We start from the raw sequence: 11,770 nt of genomic DNA, 5'->3' as shown, positions 1-11,770 counted from the left end.
CCACACTCTAAGAACAACCCATCCATGCCACCACGACGTAACGCTAGATTGAAACCACTCCAACATCTTGGACTCCACAAGCCTCTAGTCGGCGTCAACAACACCTTCGATGAACGTGAACACGGACTGTAAGACCATTATTATTTCTAAAAGCACCATCAACATCCGGCACAAAGGAACCTTGAAAATAGGAAAAACTAGAGTAAAACACACACGAACGAGAATCGAGCCATGACTCTCACGATGCCAAAACGACGATCAGAGGGTAACGGAAGCGACAATCTCGCGAGCGAGAGACCTGGAACCACTCGGTGCGAATGACTGGGATAGGGGTGGCGAGGGGAGGGATCTGTACGGTTTTTAGGTCCGTAATGTTTGTACAAAATAAATCTTAGTTTTACACAAGTTTGTTCAGAATTCACAAAACTAATAACCTGCAAACAGAAAAGTTTGCTCACAAAAATACAAATATACAGATACTACACACGTTTGTCTACGTGGTGTCCCGTCTGGCCGAGCGGCACAAGACCTCGCGCACACGCACCGAATCTTCTGTACACGAGCCCGGTAAGCCTGACACTTCGTGGGAGATCGTGTCAAGGCAAATTATATCGGTGTGAAAGAAATTTTTGCAAATGGTCCTGGCGATCCGTTGAAACCCGGGAGCGAGCGAGGTCGGTCGAGGAGCAGTGAGGAGGCGCCCAGATCCAAACCCCCCCTCTTCTTCTGTCTCTCTCCAGATCTCGCGTCCTCGGATCCAACCACTCCATTTCCTCCCCCGCCTCTCGCCCCGCCGCGACCCGGAGGGACTGAGATCTGCCGCGGCCATGGCGGGCGCCGCGGGAGGCTTCGTCACGCGGGCCTTCGAGGCCATGCTCAAGGAGTGCAGCGCCAGCCGCGGCAAGTTCGCCGCCCTCCAGCAATCCATCCAGTCCTACCTCGGTGCGTCCTCCCATCCCCTCCCCTCCCTCGCGCATTGTCATGATCCCGATCGCTCATCCACTAAGCCTCCTCCCGCGTGTCTTGCAGATGCCATCAAGGGGGCGGCGGCGGACCAGGAAGACGGCGCGCCCGTGCCCGTCACGCAGGTGCTGGCGTCCGCCGGGCGCGTGCTCGAGGGGACCCAGGCCGAGCTCGTGCTGCAGCCGCTGCGCCTCGCCTTCGAGACCAAGCACATCAAGCTCGTCGAGCCCGCGCTCGACTGCCTCCACGTAATAATACTACTTGCCTCCTTTTTTCCTGCTCATCATCATTGCTGCTGCTTCTTCACCTGCCCGAGGCTTCAGAACCGGACAGTTTGGTTTACATTGTCATTAAGCACCATTCACACTTGAATCTAGCCAAACACATTGGTCCTTAGAGTGGCACAGCAACCATGTGTTCTGATTGGGCTGTTCCATTTTGATTGCCAGAAACTTATTGCTTATGACCATCTAGAGGGCGATCCCGGTCTAGAAGACGGTAAAAATTCCCCACTATTTACTGACATCCTCAACATGGTATGTGGTTGTGTTGACAACACCTCCTCTGACAGGTAGTACGCGCCGCATTAAGCTCATACTATTATATTACCTCAAACTTCTGCACAGGTACTGACGTGAGTTAACGTTTGGGTTGCAGTACTGTTCTCCAGGTCTTGAAAGTGCTCCTCAATGCTGTTGCTTCAAATAGATTTAGAGGTAACCTCCCCATCTTGCTAAGCTCTTCTTTACATCTCTTTAACACTTCATTATGCAAGTTAAGAAGCTAATGCGTTCGTCTGAACTAATGGTCTAGGGGAAAAGTGTTAAATTATTAATTCTGTGTCTGCCATACCGCTTTCAATAAGTTCTTTGTTCTTCACTCTAAGTAATTTGACATGAAGCTTAAGTTTGCGTACACATAACCCCAAAAGTTGCTGTCCTGCATTTTCTTTGGTGAATTTAAAAACATCTGTAAGTGTCACTAAAGAAAGCTCTGGGAAAACACGATGGAACTTACTAACCAATTATTACCTTTGCATACTTAGTGAGGAGGTGTCAGCATTGCTGATTGTAGTTAGCTTTCCATATGTAACATTAATGTGAGATGCTACAGTGCTATACACGATACTGAGTTTGAACTGTTTATTGGAGTGCAGTACATGGAGAACCATTGCTCGGAGTGATTAGGGTATGCTATAACATTGCTCTCAACAGGTAATTGTTATATTAACCTCCTCGCCTTTGCTGCATCATGGCTTTGATACATGCTTATAAATATACTTATATTTCAGCAAGAGCCCTGTGAACCAGGCTACCTCAAAAGCCATGTTAACACAGATGATCAGCATTGTATTCAGGAGGATGGAATCCGAGCAGGCAAATTTTTTCCCTGAATTTATATTAGCTTTACGTGAAAGAAGAATGTCTTTTCAAGGATTTTCTCGGTTTTCGTCTTCCTTGTTCTGTGTCTCAGGTTTCTGTACCAGCTGCGAGTTCTGCAGTTAAAGACACACCTTCATCTAGCACAAAGGACGTGGAAAATGGTGAAATATCCACTGATAACCAAGATGAGGAAAAAACTACTCTTGGAGATGCGTTGTCCATAAACCGTGCTTCAGAAACATCTCCAACATCCGTTGAAGAGCTTCAGACTCTTGCAGGAGGAGCAGACATTAAGGTAGTGAACTTGGATTGCTTACTGTTTTAATCTTTCTTTCTGGACCTCTTAAATAATTCCTATATTTCATTATTTATCTGTAATAGAGTATTTCATTTTACAGGGGTTGGAGGCTGTTCTTGACAAGGCTGTTGAACTTGAAGATGGAAAGAAAGTGTCGGGGTTGGTTGAGCTTTAATTTGTGTTTTGCACTGAGTCCCATCTAGGATATTACTTACCTTTTATCATTTCTAGTGACATGTTAGAGGTAGCAGTAACTTACTATCTTTGCCTCTCTCTCCCCCCCTCTTTTCCAGCGGAATTGACCTTGACACGATGAATATAATACAGCGGGATGCACTATTGCTTTTTAGGACTCTTTGCAAGGTCAGTATTTTTGTTGAATGGCTTACCTGATATTACTTTGATCAGACTTAGCTAGAATATTCCCTGCAAAGAGAAGACTTGACTAGAGTATCACCGGTGGATCTCTTACCCTTTTTTCTTTCGTCCTTCTAGATGAGCATGAAAGAAGAAAGTGACGAGGTTGCTACCAAGACAAGGCTCCTGTCACTTGAACTGTTGCAGGTTAGTGTTTACATCTCGGATTCTGCTGAGATTTGATTTTGTTTGCTTAGATGATATCTGCTGACTCTTTTACCTGCAGGGATTGTTAGAAGGAGTCAGTGATTTGTTTGCCAAAAATTTCCACTTCATTGATTCAGTTAAAGCATATCTTTCCTATGCTCTTCTCCGGGCATCTGTGTCTTCATCTCAAGTTGTTTTTCAGGTACTTTTTGTACTCCCTCCATCCATAAAAGAGTATCTAGATACATCCAAATTTTGACAAACTTCGACATCCTTTTATGGAGAGAAGTAGTATTATTTTTTTGCTTGTGATGCATACTCCTGTGGCCTGATTATATTTAACAGGTTCTTCTACATGTTAAACCATCTTTTTTTGTTTGGCAGTATGCTAGTGGAATATTTTCAGTCCTGTTGCTTCGTTTTAGAGAGAGTCTAAAGGTAAAATTGCCATCAACAGAACTCACATTGTTTGCAGTGTCAGATTTCTTCTGGTATCTTGACTTCTTTATTTTTCAAATGCTATGCAGGGAGAAATTGGTGTCTTCTTTCCTTTGATAGTTTTAAGGTCTCTAGATAGCTCTGATAGCTCTCTCGGTCAGAAGTCCAGTGTTCTTAGGTGATTCCTCTTTCTTTATGGAATCTCATGTTGATATGTAAATATTTAATGCATAAACATGCATTGTGTTTGATCCAATTTTGTCATCTTTTTCTTTATTTGTTTTGCTGATGGGAGATCATCCTGTTGCCTATATGTATCTGATGTTATTTGATTGACTTGTTTGTCAATCAGGATGCTGGAAAAAGTCTGCAAAGATTCACAGATGCTTGCAGATATGTTTGTAAATTATGATTGTGACCTTGAGGGGCCAAACCTTTTTGAACGCATGGTAGGTGCAAGGAGGATTGTTTTGTAACTATACAGTGCTGGCATATCTTCTAGTTTGTTGGCTTGTGATTTCTTCATATCTGATTGTTCATATGCGTCGTATCAGGTTAGTGTTCTTTCAAGAATTGCCCATGGATCTCAAAGTGTTGATAGTACCGCTGTTGCTGCATCTCAGACAGTTTCAGTAAAAGGATCATCTCTTCAGGTTACTATTATTCTGATTACTTAAAATGTATTCAGCTTTCCTTATGTAACGTTAATATCAGATGAACATCCGAATCGCAGTGTTTGGTGAGTATTTTGAAGTCATTGGTTGATTGGGAGCAAGCTCGAAGAGATTCCTCAAACAAGGGGAGTGTTGTTGAATCTCATGAAGATGATGCTTCTGCAAGGAGCTTGGCAACTGATGAGACGAAGGTCCAAGAGGATGACCGCCATCAGTTTGAGAGAGCTAAAGCCCACAAGTCAACAATGGAGGCTGCAGTTTCAGAGGTGGGAGGCTTGCTGTTTTATTGTTTCATTTTGCAATCAAGAGGCTTCCTTTACCTCATGATGTTCCTAGAAAACGTGTACATATTTGTGGCAACCAGTTATCCCAGTTTTTTGTCGCTGCACTACTGATTGTAACTGGTCCTTTCCCTCTTCTGTACCGCAGTTTAATCGCAAGCCAGCAAAGGGGGTCGAGTATTTATTGTCAAATAAGTTGATTGAAAATAACGCATCATCTGTAGCTCAGTTTCTCAAGAACAATTCCAGCTTGAATAAGGTGATTTCAAGGAATTTTAATGATCTTTGTGAAGTTCCAGTTATTGGTCAGAGCGATGGGGCTAATCACTACTTGTGATAACTTTGCAGGTTATGATTGGTGAATATTTGGGACAGCATGAGGAGTTCCCCTTGCTGTGATGCATGCTTATGTTGATTCCATGAAGTTTTCAGGGTTGAAGTTTGATGCTGCAATTCGTGAGTTCCTGAAAGGATTTCGCCTTCCTGGGGAGGCGCAGAAGATTGATCGCATAATGGAAAAATTTGCTGAGCGGTATGCAATTATAGAATCTTAATTCAATTATGTTCTTATTTTGACATTTTGTTCTGTGATCCTCAAATACTTGTATGATGACTTGCAGGTACTGTGCTGATAACCCTGGGCTTTTTAAAAATGCAGATACTGCCTATATTCTTGCTTATGCTGTTATAATGTTAAATACTGATGCACATAATCCAATGGTGTGGCCTAAGATGTCGAAATCAGATTTCGTACGTTTGAACACTGTGAGTGATGAAGAGGAATGTGCCCCGAAGGAGCTCTTAGAGGAAATTTATGATTCAATTATCGAGGAAGAGATAAAGATGAAAGATGATCTCCTTAATGCAAAGACCAGACCTGAAATAGAAGAAAAAGGTCGCCTTGTCAACATCCTCAATTTAGCTCTCCCAAGGCTGAAGTCAGCAAGTGATACAAAGGCAGAAAGTGAAAAAATTATTAAGCAGACTCAAGCAGCTTTCAAAACCAGAAACAGAAGAGAGGTGTTTTTCATGTTGCTCAGCAGGTTGAGCTTGTTAGGCCAATGCTCGAGGCTGTAGGATGGCCTTTGCTTGCAACATTTTCTGTAACCATGGAGGAAGGTGACAGCAAGCCTAGGGTTGTATTGTGCATGGAAGGGTTTAAGGCTGGCATTCACCTTACTCGTGTTCTTGGGATGGACACCATGCGCTATGCTTTCTTGACCTCCTTAGTGAGGTAAGCAAACTACCCTTTCTACTTATGAATTTATACTGCTTATTTTTTTCTTCATTTTGTTAACCTTGTGCAGGTTCACATTTCTGCATGCTCCCAAGGACATGCGTAGTAAAAATGTTGAGGCATTGCGAACTCTCCTTGCTTTAGCTGACACGGATATGGATGCTTTGCATGATACTTGGAATGCTGTTTTAGAATGTGTCTCTAGACTCGAGTATATCACTTCAAGTCCTTCAATGGCCGCAACTGTTATGCAAGGATCAAATCAAATATCAAGGGATTCTGTAGTTCAATCACTGAAAGAGTTGTCTGGAAAACCTGCTGAACAAGTGTTTGTAAACAGTGTAAAGTTACCAAGTGACTCCATCGTTGAATTCTTCAATGCCCTTTGTGGTGTTTCGGCAGAAGAACTTAAACAGACACCTGCTCGTGTCTTCAGCTTGCAAAAGCTTGTTGAAATAAGCTACTATAATATGGCCCGGATACGTTTGGTATGGTTTTGCTATTCTTGCTTGCATTATGTGTCCTGTTCTTATAGCAATTCTTCCATCATTTCAGCTACTTAACTTTTTAATAACACACTGAAGAGATAAATAAGAAGGTTTAAATTCCTTATTTTATTACTAACATATGCTGTTCTAGAAGATGCTTCGTTGGATTAGGCAATACTTTTCATTCTGTGAGAACGAGCTGCTTCTTTTTTTTGTATAAAAAAAAAGTAATGTAATTATGACTGTTAAGCTAAATTGAGCTAAAAAAAGTACTCCCTTTGTCCCACGAGTTGTCGGAAGTTTGTCTGAATTCAGACGTATGTAGACACTATTTAGTGCGTAGATACATTCAAATTTAGACAAACTTCCGACATGCTTCATGGGAGTGGGGGGTACATTATTTTATTATGTTAGACAGACCTGCTTATTACATTGGGAGCAGGATGGGGCAGGGGAAAGCTGGGACTGGTTTATGTAGTGATTGACCATTCATTTTATGCTGACGTAAAATTTTAGAATGTACATAAATATATGTACTTATGACTGTTAAGCATTCCTGAACTTTACCCACTTGAGAGTCTGCACACCTAATATTATTGTTTCCCTTTTTTCTGTACAAAGGGGGAGGGGATTTTTTTGCTTTAAAATACTCTGGTTGACCGAAAATTGAACCGGATACAACATACTGGAAATAGTAGGCTTGCCAAAATTGGGAACTTACTATTGAATTGGAGGTAATTACAGTGGTACCACTGCAAACAGATTAAATAGGGTTTATTGACCATTCTGACTAGCGTCAACATGGTTGACCATGGCCTGCTCAATGAGAGATGGGGGCCACACCAGGGTTAACATTGCCGAGCTCATGGCCGTTGTACACCATACATGTGCAGCAGCGCACTGAAAACATGTGTCATGGCATCTCAATTAAGTTAGGAGCAGTTTGGGCCCATATTATGCTTGCAGGTGTTACCAGAGCAATTCTGATGAATTGGATGGCAAAATGGAAGATGCACACATAAGCAGAAGTTAGGAGCAGTTTGAGCCCACAGCTTATTCTTGCAGACTTAGTGTTACCAGAGCAATTCGGATGAATTGGATGGCAAAATGGCAGATGCACACATAAGCAGTAGTAGATATGCATTTTTTCTGAGAAAAAATGGGTGCGTCTTAGGTGTGAACGGAAGAAAAATTGTGAAGGGGGGAAACCTAATATTATTCTCTAAGAGCCATACACCGAAAACTGAATATGCAGAGCAATATAATATGGCACTGGTCACTGGGACAGTATGATATCAGCACAGCACAACAATATTTTATTTTACTTACCTATTAAAGTGACACATAAATAATATGGATGAAAGGAAAACAAATATTATTACTTAAACAAACACATGTTTGCATATATTTTTGATCCACTTAATTTCTTGTTACATTAGTCTAAACGAACTGCTGGTTTCCTCTATTGTGCACCAAAGCTTTGGAGAAAGTGGAGAATATTCATTGTGTCCCATGGTACTTAAATGATTTTTGTACCTGCTGGAGCCATTTTTTCTTGTCTTGCTTGTGTCCAGAGGCCAGTCTATCATCTGTTAGAACTCGTGACAAAAAAATCTATATGCTATTTGTCGTTCCATGAAAATAGTTGAACATTTTGGCTGATAACTTGCAATATGTATGTGCATACATGTAGGTGTGGGCCAGAATATGGTCTGTGCTGGCTCAACATTTTATTGCTGCTGGGAGCCACCATGACGAGAAAGTTGCTATGTATGCTATTGACTCGCTGAGGCAGCTTGGTATGAAGTACTTGGAACGTGCAGAGCTGAACAAATTTACGTTTCAGAATGATATACTGAAGCCTTTTGTTATTTTAATGAGGAATAGTCGCAGCGAAAAGATCCGTGGTCTAATTGTTGACTGCATTGTTCAGGTATGCTTATGCATATCTTTGACAAATCCATGACATCTGATGATCTAGGGCTTTTATATCAAAAATGGTGTTCTAAGTTAATTTTTGCTTGTATGAATGTGCAGTTGATCAAGTCCAAAGTTGGTAGCATAAAGTCAGGTTGGCGTTGTGTGTTTATGATATTCACTGCGGCAGCTGATGATGAGAATGAGCATATTGTTGAAAGTGCTTTCGAAAACGTCGAACAAGGTAACTAAAAAAAAATCTCTGTAGCTGGCATGATAATTGCTTTTTTCCCCAACTTATATTTTCACAGTAATGATTTTTTTCTTGACCTAAATTTTAACTAAATGAACGTGCTTGGCAGTCATCTTGGAACATTTTGATCAAGTTGTTGGCGATTGCTTCATGGATTGTGTTAACTGCCTCATTGGTTTCGCCAATAACAAATGCACTCCTAGGATTAGTTTGAAGGCTATTGCTCTCCTACGTATATGTGAAGATCGTTTGGCAGAGGTTGGGATAATGAATATCCTTTTGAGCACATAAACTTTTTGCGACCTCTGTTCATTCTGAGTTCTGTTGCTTTCCTTTTCATGGAAATGATTTATTTCCCTCATTCATTTCTCTGTACAGGGGTTCATTCCTGGTGGTTCTCTTAAACCTCTTGATGTTCTCCCAGAGGCCAATTTTGATGTGACTGAGCATTACTGGTTTCCTATGCTGGCTGGCTTGTCTGATCTGACCTTAGACTCCAGACCAGAAGTTAGACATTGTGCTCTTGAAGTGTTGTTTGATCTGCTGAATGAGAGAGGACATAAATTCTCCTCTCCTTTTGGGAGAGCATTTTCCATCGTGTACTCTTTCCTATATTTGATCATGTAAGGCATGCTGGAAGGGATGGTCTTTCTTCTGGCGATGATTGGCTCCGTGATACTAGCATTCATTCCCTGCAGTTAATCTGCAACCTTTTCAATACTTTTTATAAGGTAACACATGCTTTCTGTCTCTTCCTGACTTTAGTTGCTCCAGGGAAACCATATGGATCTTTCAGAACATGACTATGATGAAAACTTTTGTTGTTAGTTGTTACTTCGTTTTAGATCCATATAGTACCTGGTATTTATTCAGCTGTCCTGCAAATAGAAGGTATCCACCTGGAAAGTTGTTTGCTGGTTACCATCTCATTGTTATCTTTCAGGAAGTGTCATTTATGCTTCCACCTCTTCTGGGCTTGCTGTTAGAGTGTGCCAAGAAAACAGACCAAACTGTCGTCTCAATTGCTCTTGGAGCTTTAGTTCATCTAATAGAGGTTGGCGGCCATCAATTCAGCGATGGTGATTGGGAAACACTTCTAAAGAGCATTAGGTATTTCCTCAAATTCTGTCACTACCAAACAGTATTCTGCCTTTCTGTCTCTCATATGATAATGTTGCTATAACCTTTTCAGGGATGCATCATACACAACACAACCCCTTGAACTCCTCAATTCACTAGGATTTCAGAAGACAAACAATCAACAATTACTTTCAAAAGAATCAGAGACCAACGCTCTTGGAGGTAGTTACCATGATAGCAGGGAAGGAGAAGCATCGGTTAGTAATAACGGCGAACAGGAAGGTCATCATGAAACAAATCCACAGACTGATCTGGAAAGTTCAGAAGGTACAGCAGATTTCTTGCTGTTTTGTACACCAAACAATACTTTCATATGAATTGGTATACTGAAATTTACGTAATTTATTCTTTTTATCTAGGTTTGCCATCACCATCAGGAAGAACACAAGCTGCAGTGTCCCCACCTAGTCAAACCTTTGGACAAAGATTTATGGGTAATATGATGGGTAATCTCTTGGTCAGAAGTCTTACATCCAAATCAAAGGGGAAAATTGACGATGTTACTCCATCCTCACCTGCGAAGGTACATGTTCTTTTCTCTTGCTCATGTTGATTAGGTGTGTAGTTACTATGATTTTGGCATTAGCAGATTGCATGTATTTCTGCATAAAGGCCACTAGTCATTTGCCGCTTGCTATATCTGCACATTAACCACACATTCTCACAATAAATGTTAGATATAAGTAAACCCAAGTGTATTCCTGTGCTTGGTTTAACTTGTTGACACTTTAGTTTATTGGGTAGTAATATACAGTAATTCAATACGAATGTACTACCTTGTTGCCATGCTAGGCATTTGTATGTAGTATGAATCGTAATCAGTATATAATCAAATAGAATATCAGCTTTGTTTTTGTGCATTTCTGTGCTCAATATATGCTGTCCATTTTAAGCTGATATGTCCTTGGCATCTGTGACTAGTTTCACCTGCCATAAGTCGTATCTGTGCTAGCTTAGCTGCCATTCATGAAGCAGATGTGCACTAATGAGCGCAAAAGTACTGAAGTATATTAGGCCAGTAGTAGATAACACTGGCGCGCTTAGTTTGGAACAATGGAAGTACGAAGTCTCATTTTCTTCATGGTTTGCTATGTTCTATGTATTTAATGTGCCAGCTTGTTGATCTAGGCACCTGATGCCGATGGAGATGACAAGACTGAAGAAGAAGAGAACCCCATGATGGAGACTGTTCGGAGTAAATGCATCACTCAGTTGCTGCTGCTTGGGGCTATTGATAGTATACAGGTAAACAGTTTTTGTTTCGTAGGTGGATAGTATAGCTTAATCACTTAACGTGGGTGCAGACATTGCTTCTGCTGATATATTAAATGGATGAACTTTGCAGAAGAGGTATTGGAGCAAGCTACAAGCCACGCAACAGATTGCTATTATGGATATCTTGCTCTCACTCCTAGAATTTGCTTCTTCATATAACTCACCTTCAAATCTTCGGACGAGGATGCACCATATACCACCAGAAAGGTAATGCTTGGATACTACATATATATTAGCTTTCCAAATCAATGTTTCTAACATCTGTAACTTGATTTTGTGCAGGCCGCCACTAAATCTTCTTCGTCAGGAACTAGCTGGTACTACTATTTATTTGGAGATTCTACACAAATCAACAGTGGACAATGATGCTAATGGCTCAGCTGAGGAAACAAATGGAGTTAGTGTACAATCTGATGAACAAGAGAAGCTCAAGAACCTAGCAGAAGGGAAGCTTGTTTCCTTTTGCGGTCAGATTTTGAAAGAGGCGTCTGATCTCCAGCCAAGCACTGGGGAAACTGCTAGTGCGGATATACACCGTGTACTTGACCTACGTGCACCTGTTATTATCAAGGTATACTACATCTGGATTCTGATATATATAGGGATTTTCTCATCCTTATGTGAAGAAATATTTTGATCCTACATTTCATGTTTTTTGCATTTCAGGTTTTGAATGGAATGTGTATCATGGATGCTCAGATATTCAAGAAGCACCTAAGAGAATTCTATCCATTAATTACCAAACTTATCTGCTGTGATCAGGTATGTATGGTTTGCGGTGTTAAATATATACTACAGTAGTACATCAGTACTAGAAGTTTAATGTGTGTCTGTGCTTCAGATGGATGTTAGTAGGTGCC

General features: G+C 41.1%; 1 protein-coding gene across 1 annotated transcript in view; it reads left to right on the top strand.

The window, feature by feature from the left end:
• Positions 1-812: 812 nt before the first annotated feature.
• The window catches only part of LOC124672693 (brefeldin A-inhibited guanine nucleotide-exchange protein 5-like), a 12,618-nt gene continuing 1,660 nt past the window's right edge, over positions 813-11,770 (top strand). Inside the window, 35 exon segments of the mRNA XM_047208883.1 lie at positions 813-942; positions 1,030-1,211; positions 1,413-1,534; positions 1,621-1,679; positions 2,120-2,177; positions 2,255-2,339; positions 2,437-2,640; positions 2,744-2,802; positions 2,937-3,006; positions 3,139-3,207; positions 3,287-3,409; positions 3,592-3,645; positions 3,735-3,823; positions 3,998-4,094; positions 4,200-4,298; positions 4,379-4,585; positions 4,749-4,859; positions 4,949-4,988; positions 4,991-5,132; positions 5,221-5,591; positions 5,594-5,834; positions 5,908-6,325; positions 8,019-8,258; positions 8,363-8,486; positions 8,605-8,753; positions 8,874-9,069; positions 9,072-9,226; positions 9,439-9,605; positions 9,688-9,902; positions 9,995-10,158; positions 10,764-10,880; positions 10,981-11,117; positions 11,193-11,481; positions 11,577-11,672; positions 11,752-11,765. Coding sequence (XP_047064839.1) covers positions 828-942; positions 1,030-1,211; positions 1,413-1,534; positions 1,621-1,679; positions 2,120-2,177; positions 2,255-2,339; positions 2,437-2,640; positions 2,744-2,802; positions 2,937-3,006; positions 3,139-3,207; positions 3,287-3,409; positions 3,592-3,645; positions 3,735-3,823; positions 3,998-4,094; positions 4,200-4,298; positions 4,379-4,585; positions 4,749-4,859; positions 4,949-4,988; positions 4,991-5,132; positions 5,221-5,591; positions 5,594-5,834; positions 5,908-6,325; positions 8,019-8,258; positions 8,363-8,486; positions 8,605-8,753; positions 8,874-9,069; positions 9,072-9,226; positions 9,439-9,605; positions 9,688-9,902; positions 9,995-10,158; positions 10,764-10,880; positions 10,981-11,117; positions 11,193-11,481; positions 11,577-11,672; positions 11,752-11,765 — 5,078 coding nt within the window. The 5' untranslated portion in view covers positions 813-827.

This window comes from Lolium rigidum, chromosome 7 (assembly GCF_022539505.1).
Source record: "Lolium rigidum isolate FL_2022 chromosome 7, APGP_CSIRO_Lrig_0.1, whole genome shotgun sequence".
Classification (NCBI taxonomy): Eukaryota; Viridiplantae; Streptophyta; class Magnoliopsida; order Poales; family Poaceae; genus Lolium; species Lolium rigidum.
The sequence above is the reverse complement of the archived record's forward strand: the minus strand, read 5'-3'. Positions and strand labels throughout refer to the sequence as shown.